Source organism: Aplysia californica, unplaced genomic scaffold (genome assembly GCF_000002075.1).
Source record: "Aplysia californica isolate F4 #8 unplaced genomic scaffold, AplCal3.0 scaffold00544, whole genome shotgun sequence".
In the NCBI taxonomy this organism is placed as follows: Eukaryota; Metazoa; Mollusca; class Gastropoda; order Aplysiida; family Aplysiidae; genus Aplysia; species Aplysia californica.
Window position 1 is genome coordinate 269674 of NW_004797814.1, and position 11301 is coordinate 280974.

The 11301-nt window shown below is 40.9% G+C and overlaps 1 protein-coding gene across 1 annotated transcript in view; it reads left to right on the top strand.

Annotated features, from left to right (window-relative positions):
- The first annotated feature begins 481 nt into the window (after positions 1-481).
- LOC101860920 (asparagine synthetase [glutamine-hydrolyzing]) overlaps positions 482-11301 on the top strand; it is a 64145-nt gene continuing 53325 nt past the window's right edge. The window contains exons 1-6 of the mRNA XM_005106578.3: positions 482-632; positions 3717-3863; positions 5750-5875; positions 8259-8496; positions 9513-9689; positions 10979-11071. Coding sequence (XP_005106635.1) covers positions 3741-3863; positions 5750-5875; positions 8259-8496; positions 9513-9689; positions 10979-11071 — 757 coding nt within the window. The 5' untranslated portion in view covers positions 482-632; positions 3717-3740. The remainder of the gene's footprint in view (positions 633-3716; positions 3864-5749; positions 5876-8258; positions 8497-9512; positions 9690-10978; positions 11072-11301) is intronic.

Below are 11301 nucleotides of genomic sequence, written 5' to 3' on the forward strand. Positions count from 1 at the left end.
CCCCTCCCACCGACCCCCATAGTGTCCCATATAATGAAGTACACTCACTCCATGACCTGTCTACACTGACGGTGTTGTAAAAGAACCAAGGCTTTCTGAGTGAAGCCGAGGAAAGAACGCATCACTGCCCATGTGGTATGTCCGTCTGTTCACATTCTCCTCCTCCTCCCACTCCTAACCTTCCTCCTCCTCCTCCTCGTCTTGCGTAACTCATTTGTCTCTCTCTCTCTCTCTCTCTCTCTCTCTCTCTCTCTCTCTCTCTCTCTCTCTCTCTCTCCATCAATGCCATAGAAGTAGGCAGAGACCACGGCTCTCTCACATGAACAGTATTTATTTCGCTTCGTTACGTTTCACGAGTTACCCCTTCGCACTGCACTATTATGAGGCACCTCTGTGGGTCACAGCGGGTCAGTTCACAGCCCGCTCCAGCGCTCAGCTGCGAAACAAGAACAAGGCCAAACCGTTGCATCAGCAACCTAGGAGGAGCACAGACCGGCGGGCTTTATAAAACCCGGCTTCCCTGCTCAGTGTGTGCTAACAACTGTCAGATCTCCACCGGTGGTATCCGCTAGTCAGCGACCGCACTGTGTTTTCTGAACCCCCGTTCTTGTTTTCTTTCCGCCAGTGAAAAGGTAAGGCATTTCAGTAGCCTAACATTATGACGATAAATCCAATCTTCTGCGATATTCTTTATAACTTTAAGTCGAGTAACCCTTTTTTAAAGCTGTAATCGCACGATGTTAACTAGAATTCGAAGTTTCGAATAATAAGTTTATTCAACTAGGTTAGTATGAACAGCTGCCCGTTGATTTATTTGTAACCCCACTGCACATTAATGCATATCTACACAAGATATCCTGATCCAAGCTAATGGCCTTAGACTCTTTCGTTGAAGTATAGTTGAAAATTTTGTGCGACGAAGATTCATGTTTCTTACAACGATTACGGTACCAAACGTTCAATGAATAATACTGAATATCAGCTGTTTGTGCTTTTATGAATCGGCAAAAGCAGAGTGAGGTAAAAGTATCCATAGTGCGAAGTTTGTGTAAAACCAGATCTATTTCAATTTATAAGGCTTGGTGTTCCATCGGTTCAACACGAGCACCAGTACCTGCATGAATGACATGCCTTGTCTTGTTCACCGTAAAATTATACGTTTTTCCATTCTACATTATTGTGTACATGAACTACTGGCCTCTGCGGTGCTGTAGATTTTTTTTTTCGCTTTGCCGTGGCACGCAGTTCTAAATAGTGTCAATCGGGGCGTAAATAGTCTACAGTCACTCTAATCAAACTATACTACTTTCTTCTAAATTAGTTTTTAGCCTTGGGAAACTTTTTAAACAACATGTAGAAGTGCTTGTTTTCCAATACACTCAGACCAATACCACAGTTTTCCATCTATTCGGTTATAAATAGTCTTCAGTTTTGAGCATCTGTCTAGGCTAAAAGCGGGTCTTTATTGCTTGAATAACTTTGCATTCTTTCCTTAATGTTGAACGCATGTTTGTTTTTTTCTGTTGTCTCTGTCTTCCTGCTCGGATGCTAGATTTACTCAGCCCGGGTTGACCTAGCAGACAGGTTTGATATAGCCTGCCCCTTACGACATGGGTGATCTGAATTGCGTTTATCGGAGCGTCACACATTACATGCAATAGATCAGTCGCTGCTTTTCGCGTTCATCAATGCGGTAGGTCTATCTTCATTGCACTGGGAAAGGTCAAGCAAGCTCAAACTGTCTTCTCAACTGTACTGTCACTAAACCCAACTCCGGTATACTGCACACTGTGTGCTCGCAGTCCTTTCAACGATTTTAAGGTTGGGCAGGATAAACCGTAAACTGAGACCTGGATTGCTTTTAAGTTCCGCCTTTCACAAATACACGGTTGAATAACATGTGCCGAGACAGCTGAACCTGTCTGTCCTATTACAACAGCTCTTTTTATTTTGTTCACACATATCGGTCAAGCCACCCCTGCTGATTTCTTAACAACTTGTCTTTAGGATTGTGTTTTCATGTCTAATGCATTACACGGGTTCTTTGAGTCTGTCATGCTAAAAACTAAGTTTACTTTATTGCGTCTATTACTAAGTATGCGGCAGTAATATTAAAAAGAAGAGTATCTGCATTTTTGTGTAACACATAGATTATATCCACACTCTACAGCATGCTCTATGCGCTTTACAACTACTAAGACCTTTTCTAAACTCACTGCCCTGGAGCACCCCCCCCCCCAAATCCCCGGCTAAAACAAAGAAAAAAAAAGTAAAAGGAATTCCATTTGCAATTCCTTATGGAGGCAGACATTTTTTCTACTTGAAGTTTTAGAGTTAGGTTTTATTTGCAGCCGGTGAAAAATAGTTATTGTGCCCCACACAGAAATTAGACGGTGCATCGTATTCGATATTGCTTCTTTCCTGTTAGTGCAACATGATATGGAAGAAGTAGATTAAATCCCCCCTTCCCCCCCCCCCCCCGCATCTCAGTTTCCAGTCTCTCACATTCCTTTTCGTAACAGATTTTGCTTTCTCTTTAAGGCCTTTTTGTCTTGTGTAGTGTTTTTAGGGGCCAATACTCGATACCTTTATCCACTTTTTGTGATGTTTTCTCGAAAATCTCTGAAGGTGACCTCAGTTTGAAACGAACGTCCACAGCCAGAACCTGAACCTACAATGCACTTACGCACTTGGTCTGGTTTTCTGTGGCTTCTTTTTCCTGGTGTGAAGACCTATATTTTCAAGGTGGGGAAATGGGATGGCGTTACACCAACTAGCTTGTACTTTACTCTCCAGAAATAAGGAACATGTTATAGGATTCTCCTTATCTGCCACTGTGAGGAGAGCACGTTTGCTGGACAAGAAAGCATTTGCCCGAATAAAGTTTGACCTGAAAATAGTTTTAACGCCTTTTTGTCCCTTTATCGATAGATTACTCAAAGAATGACCATGGAGTCATTCTAGGTTAAGTCTTTTTAAATTGTCATTTAGATATTCACAGAGCGACCAAAAAGAGAGACACAAGAAAATGAAGTGGCTATTTTTATTTGAACGTCCCCGAGCACCTCCACATTTGCTAGATATTATGGAGCACCAGATGGTGTTATTATTGTGGGGCCAGTAGTGGGCAAATAATGCCCTCTGAGAACTGTGACGTCACGATGTTTTCAGGAGAGGCAAGATTAATTGTTCGTGTGTTCACTGACGTAGGGACAAGGACAAAAGCAAAAAGAAACTATTTTTCCCCTATCATCTTTGACCCCCCCCCCAAACTGAAAACACATAGATTATTTTGAAGGCTTTTTTGGGGGGAGGGGGGGGGATTGGTGGTGAACGTCATACATAATACTTATGAGATAATTTATAACTGCATTGTGCCTCAGGTGTCAGATTGAGTGAAGCATCTGCCGCCACGATAATATAACTTGAATGACAGTTAACCCGGAGAAATGCCTTCGAGAAGATTGCACTTCCTCTGCATTGGTTCTCTTTAGTCTTTTATCTACATAATGAAACATCCTACTTGTCCTTCATTTCTTTCATGTTCTATGAGTAGTTCTTTTTCCTTCTCGGCAAAAAAAAAGCCTCAACAACTTTGGCCCACCCACTATAAGACCATCCTATTTCCTGTCATGGCATGACAAAAAGAAAGCACCATCCTAATTCAATTTTCTTTTGTATGCCTTGCATCTGTTTTGGCTTTATTTTTATTGCAGTTCTCGTGAAGCCGACCTGTCAGAATGTGTGGCATTTGGGCTGTCTTCGGTTCTGATGAGAACGTCTCCGTGCAGTGTAATGCAGTACACCGAATCACCCATAGGGGCCCTGACGCCTTCAGAATTGAGAACATCAACCATTTACAGGTAACGCATAACAAAGCTCATTATTAGTGAGAGTTTTACAAATACGTCATATAAGTGCTGAAGATAAGAGGTTTTACCAGACAGTAGCATACAAAAGGAAGAAGGAGAAGAGATAAAGACGACAGATGTTTGATAGGAAAGAAGGAGCAAATCATAAAAGAGTGCCCCACCAACCACCCATTACAGAACATTCACAATAATTAAAGTTGGGTTCTCTTTGGCTTCGCTACCAGGCTGTGGATTACCTGTCAGTGCCAGTTCATTTGTCTATCATGGCCTTGTCGAGAGGTCTCTTTCAACATACGTTTTTTGGGGGGTGGGTTTTTTTCTTCTCCAGAGTTTAACGATGACTCACTGTTATTGAGTGAAGGATGGGCTTACCGAAGACTGGGGCTCCATGTCGTGTTTGGTCAAATTAAATAGTTTACAAAATGTTAAGCAGTATTTGGTTGGGGAAAATTAAGATTTTGAAAAGCAAGTAGTAGTCAATCTATCTAAACAAAATGAAAACAAATCGAACCATTCCTTATCCTCGATTAGTGCAACTATGCAAAATATTACGATAAATATAATTCAGTTATTAAAATTAAATAAAATGTCTATGTTGCCTTTTAAATAAACCGTATAGATCTAATTTTTAGTGCCTATCGTAGATATTATTTTACATTACAGACGGTGATCAACGTTTTCAAAAATTTATCTGCAAGCTGTTGTAGACACCATGCGATTGAAAGATGTGATTTAAATAGACATATTCCCACATTTATTTTGACTTAATTGCATAATGTGCCAGGTCAGGAATATTGTTAGAGGATTTGTGCTTACTCTCCACTTTTCTGTGTTGAGCGACACTGTGGCAGTGAGCCTAGATGAGGCCGGCTGTTGTTTATGTAGCGTGAACAGTAAAGTGTTTCGTCCGTGTTATTATGAGATCGATTAGGTAAAACATTCCTCTCTGATTGAGGATCTGACCTTAATACGCAGCGCATGATTCTATGTTAGAAATACAGACGTCAGCAAATCGCTACCTAAAAATTAAAACGTTCTGTCTCACATTTTTGGCCCGTTTGAGTCACTAAGACCAAACGGTCAGAAACCAATGAATGTTCTAGCTGCTCTGTCAAAATCGTAAGATTATTCAGAGTCGTTATCACGATATTTAAAGAATTGCATTCGAAAAAGCTTGACGTGTTGTGAAACTCTTCTTAAAACTAGGTACTGAAGGGATAGAACTTTGTAAATCTGAGGTAACGAAATGCTCATACTCACCATTACACTCATGCACTCATAAATTCTCCAGAACGTCGCTCTGAAGACAACTGCAAACATTTCCAAACGGGCCAAAGCGCACACGCACACACGCACACACGCACACAAACACATCCATATACAAACACACACTTACATACACATACACACATAGATTATATTTCTCTCAGTCTTTTTGCTCCCTCTCGGTGTCTCTCTCTTCTCCTCTCTCAAAATTCCCCCCTTCGTTTTTTAAAACACATTCATAGTGCATTATGTACATTATGAAGCATACAACATAATGTAAGTAAGCGCAAATGTATGCATGTTTACGGACAAACGAACACGCGTGCGCACACCGTGAAGAAGAATTGGTACTGAATTTGATGCTTTGGCTTAAACAGAGTAATATTTCGGTGCTCACCATCTACTGATCATTTTCAATGCAACGTCAAATAACATCACAAAGATATAGATATTGCATGTTACATTTTAACTTTTTACTGATATACTTAGTCACCTTACTTTTGTTTTGTCGTCTTCTTCAAACTCACCTTGTCTGTTAGTGTGTTTTCTTTCCAGTAATTATCAAAGACATCTTTTTGACCCCCCCCCCCCCCCCCCATTGTTTTTTTCAGAACGCTTGCCTCGGTTTTCACCGCCTTGCAATCGTGGACGATGTGAGAGGTATGCAACCCATGCGCTTGTACACACATCCGTACATCTGGCTCGTTTATAACGGGGAGATTTACAACCACAAACTGGTGAGTACTTCCTGCATCGATCCTCTCACTGCATTGTCTGTATCCACATGCCTGACCACGTAGATAAAAATAGATTTTAACCAATAAGTTAAAACGGTATCTTGCATGGCAATCTCTATAGTTTTTAGAGTCTGTATGAGAACATCACAAGGAGAGTGAAGACCCTGGAAGTGCGTAACAGGTCAAGTAAGAATGGAGGGCTCAAGTTTACTTTTACCCTCTTACCCACACGCACACACACACACACACACTCCCCAAGCCACCACACACACACACACACACACACACACACACACACACACACACACACACACACACACACACACACACACAAATACACACACTTCATATAATATGTAACTCTGTGTTGTTCTCCTCTTATTTCATTCCTCGCCTTGGAATGCTGTGAATACATTTTGACTAGAAATTGGAGCTTTCTGATTTTGTCAATAGATTACAACAATATTTGTTCCGGTGTTGATTTGAACTTCAGAATTTGTTTAGTATCATTGTACTTTAACTAGCCCCGGAAGTTTAAAAGTAGACAATGCACGCCGAACACCCCCAAATCTTCACATATGTGTTATTACAAAATTACTGATTATTATCAACATTCCTCTCTTTGCTTTAGTCTCTGAACTGCAACTGGAATGGTTAAGGCGTTGTGAAAGTGTCCCGCGTAATACACTTCTGTGTCTAGATTACCTGCTTGATTTTGAACTCTGTAAATCTTTTCCATTTCCATTGCTCAATAAAGCGAAAACAATTTTTTTTGCTAGGATAACCTTCCCAAAATGAAACCCACCTTATGCTGAAGACGAATGATGAATTATATTGTGTAACTTAACCTACTCTAAGTTGCCGTGCTTCGTCCACAGAGAAAAGGGAAATTTGATATTATGTTCTATGAGCTGTACGTCAACAGATTTATTGTAGCCCCAAGCTCTCGGATTTCTTTTTTGCTTATTGTAATAATACACGAATGTGGTTCGTACGGGACGTGGTGGCTTTGTCGGGTTGTGATAACTGAACCGAAGCATTCTTTGACTGTGTTGTTGTATACGGTATATTTGACATGAGAAGTCTTCGACCTACTTACTTTTTTTACCTGAGGTTTCTGCCCTGGTTGTCATTTTAATTGTTGTGATCTCCCGTGAATTGTTTTCCATGTTTTCAGCGCTTCCAAAACATAAACGCAATATTTAGAAAAAACCCATTTATCATTGAACTATCCTGGCATTCAAAAGAAAGATACCACTTTTTGATTGCGTAATAAAAAATGATTTAGTCTTTTGAGTCTGTACGAAGTAGTCTAAAAGAGGTCACGTTACAACAATTACCATTTTGGTGCTTGAATTAATATTCACAGCACCAATGCCAGAAAATTGGTATATCTCCCCTACCATGCGATAGATTTTTTTTCTTGTCTGTTTTAAAAAAACCAAGTTTAGGTCTTTATTTATTATTTTAAAAAACCCGCTATAAAATATGATCCTTTTCATCCAAGAAAAATAATAGGTTTAACCTTAACATCATAGAAATAGAACTATCAGCGTGCTCCGCGTGTTTCTGCTGTTGTCAAGACATTCAACGTCTAAAAAGGCAAGACGTTTTTACCTTTTTTTTTATCGTCAGTATATTTCATGTTGCTTGAGACCATAGAAATCTTCGAGGATCTCTTCGTTTTAGAAATCTGCGGTATTCTCCTTAATCCCCTCCAAAGACAACAAAATAAATCACTTTTTGAGTCACCTACTAACGGTTGGAGGCTGCGGTGGCGGAGCAGTTAGTGCTCTCGTCTCCGAAGCGGAAAGTCCGGGTTCGAGCCTCGTTTCGGTCACGGATTTTTTTCGCCCCCTCCTGCCCACCCAGCAGTAATAGGTACCTGACTTCGAGTTAAGGGGGTAAAGGCGGCGTGGAAAGGAACTGGCTACCCTATCACAATATGCCGAAGGCCCAAGAAGTTGTCTCACCAACAAGGTAATCCCCCTATGTCCGGATCGGATGCGGGAATAACTTTTGCTAACGGTTGGCATGATGTGCAGCACAGCCTGCTTGCTTGCTCACTCATTCACTCGCTCACTCTCTTACTCACTCACTCGCTCGTTCAACTCCTCTGCTCATTCTTTATCATTCACGCCTTTGGTCTTCCCCCACAGCCCTCTCACCCCCAACAAAAACAAACAACCACCCTAAAAAAAACAAACAAACCCGACAAAAACAAAAAGAAAGAGAAAGACAGAATTGGTAGCTTTTTTTAAAGATAGAAAATTAAGGGGAAGTCATTGACTCCACTCCTCAACCTGTCTACATAACGACCCACTCCCTCTAAAAACCAACCAAATAACTAACCACCAACGCAATCTCTTCATTGTGACTTTAGTTGGACAAGGAATTCGACCTGTCCCTCAGTACAGACGTCGATGGTGAGCCCATGATCCACCTCTACCACTCACATGGCGCCGAGTTCATGGCTAAACACCTGGACGGCGTGTTTGCTTTCTGCATTCTGGACGTGGTGAACAGAAAGGTCATCTTAGGTCGTGACACCTATGGGGTACGGCCGCTCTTCCGTTTTCAGACTGAGCAAGGCTTTCTGGCGGTCTGCTCTGAAGCTAAAGGTAAAAATGTTGTTCTCATTTCCTCCTCCTCCTCTATTTCCCCATTCTACTCCCTGTCCTCCTGCCCCTCCTCCCATCCATCCCATTATCATCATCATCATCATCATCATCATCATCATCATCATCATCATCACCACTATTATGACCTTTCTAATGGGACTGTGTGAGTTGTTCTTACAAGGGTGGATAAAAAAAGTGATGGAAGTTAAGTATCTCAAAAACTTTTAACGCTATGGACATGGCATTTTCAATTTTTATTTTGAATTTCTCTTCGAATGTGTATGCTTCCATAGGATATTTCCGAAAAGCATAGCGGTATTCAGCTTCTAGCATACCTGAAACATGTTGAGCAATTGTTGGGCACATCTCGCTCCCTCCTTTTTGTTCCTAGTTAGTAAATGGGTATCTCATAAGCACACACTTTTGTTCAAACTGAGTTCGTCACGTCAAATATTTTGCACCAACCCAAACAAAACCCCTGATATGTCACTACCTTCTTTGTTATGCGGTATGTGGACATTGCCAATATATTTCCAGACAACATCAACAGTTTGCTCTTTCTCAGAGGAATTTGGGTGGCTAGAACATTTGTCACCAAAAACTCTCTCTCTCTCTCTCTCTCTCTCTCTCTCTCTCTCTCTCTCTCTCTCTCTCTCTCTCTCTCTATCTATCTCTATATATATATATCTTACTAAATAAGAAAATGTGTTCTTCACAAAACTGAACTTTTTCATGAATTAGTTTTTGCGATTTGCAAAGTCTACAGTGCATAAAGATGTGGAATTGATGTTTTCTTTTGTGATCTTCATCTTGTTTCCTTCAAAGTACAGCAAACCATTCTTTGCTTGTGACTTCATGCAATAGTCAAGAGTGACGCCACAAGCTACTCCAATAGTTGGTTCGAGCGTAGACCTGTTATAGATTGATTATGTGTATTGCTTTATAATCACAGTCAATATCTTACCCACTTAATGGCAAGTTCCATCACTTTCTGACCCACCCTCGTATATCCGCAGGGTTGTTCGGCCTCTCCCATAGCATGTCAGACGATGAGGTCAAAATGGAGCCGTTTCCCCCGGGCCATGTTGAGATATATGATCTGGACTCCCAAGGGCGGGCGTTCCTGAAGGAGAGAGTCTGCTTCAACAAGCCAGGCCAGTTCCCTATGTACAAGACGTTGGTCTCTTCCTATTGTGAGTAATAATAATAATATTGCTAGTAATAATAATGATTATGAAAATAATAATGATGATGATGATGATGATGTTGTTTATGATGATGATGAAGAAGAAGAAGAAGAAGAAGAAGAAGAAGAAGAAGAAGAAGAAGAAGAAGAAGAAGAAGAAGAAGAAGAAGAAGAAGAAGAAGAAGAAGAAGAGGACAACATTCATCTATATTATGGCGTCCACCTCATTGTTTCTCAAGGTTATCTGAACTGAATGCATTGAACATAAATTGCAAAGATGCTGGCATGTATATCTTCAGCCTGCTCTGTTGTGTCGCTATACATACATACATACATACATACATACATACATACATACATACATACATACATACGTACGTACGTACGTACGTACGTACCTACGTACCTACGTACCTACGTACCTACGTACATACGTACCTACGTACATACGTACATCTGCATCCCCTTTTTTCTATTTCTCTCTCTCTCTCTCTCTCTCTCTCTTTCTTTTTCTTTCTTTCTTTTTCTTTCTTTATTCCTTTCTGTCTGTCTGTATGTCTGTCTGTCTGTCTGTCTGTCTGTCTGTCTGTCTGTCTCTCTGTCTGTCTGTCTGTCTGTCCGTCTACGTGGTTATGTTTGGACATTGCATAGCATAATGCGTTTGAATTGATCTATTATCATTATAAATCTAATGTTATGAATACAATTCGTCAACGGCAGGTATTCTGTCAGTTTGTTGCAGAATGTCATGTAGATCGATTTTCCTTTATTTTCTTCCCCGAACCTTTTTGTAGTATTTCTGGGGTACCCCATGTACACAGTTCTATAACCACATTTGACTGTTGTGGTGAGCAAGACACACATTAAAGGAATATCTTGTCAATGCCCTTTTACCAAAGTTTCTTCACCAGCGTCTGTAGATTCTATACATTGACATGTATGTTACAATTAGACTCATTGCCCTCCAACGCAGAAGAATGGGCTCAATTTCTGTGTGGAGAATTTTCATATCGAGTGTCACTGTCTACGAAATGTTGTATCTCTCTCAACCCGGGTTAGTCCTTACAGGCAGCGTTGGTGTCGGCCGCCGCACAACTGATTGTGTCGATGGAGGCGCAAAACATTTACATTGAGGGATTATCAGTTTTTCTGTCATGTTCTCTCAACCTAATATTTCCGTATTGCTGTCTTCATTCCAGCGGCTGACATCAAGAAAAACATTTACATTGAGGGATTATCAGTTTTTCTGTCATGTTCTCTCAACCTAATATTTCCGTATTGCTGTCTTCATTCCAGCGGCTGACATAAAAAAAAACGTTGCAACTTTGCTCGAGGCTGCAGTGGACAAGCGTCTTATGGCAGAGAGGAGAATAGGCTGTCTGCTGTCAGGTTCGTCTTTCCAATCTCTGCTACGTACCGTAGCAGCAAATGGGTGTACATGTCTCAACAAATGTGCATAAGTGTTTTTGATGGTTCATAGAAACGAATTGCGAACCATGAGAGCCAATTTCTTCCAGATCTTCCCCCTCTCTCTCTCTCTCTTCTCTCTCTCTCTCTCTCTCTCTCTCTCTCTCTCTCTCTCTGTCTCTCTCTCTGTCTCTCTCCCCCCCACCCCCTCT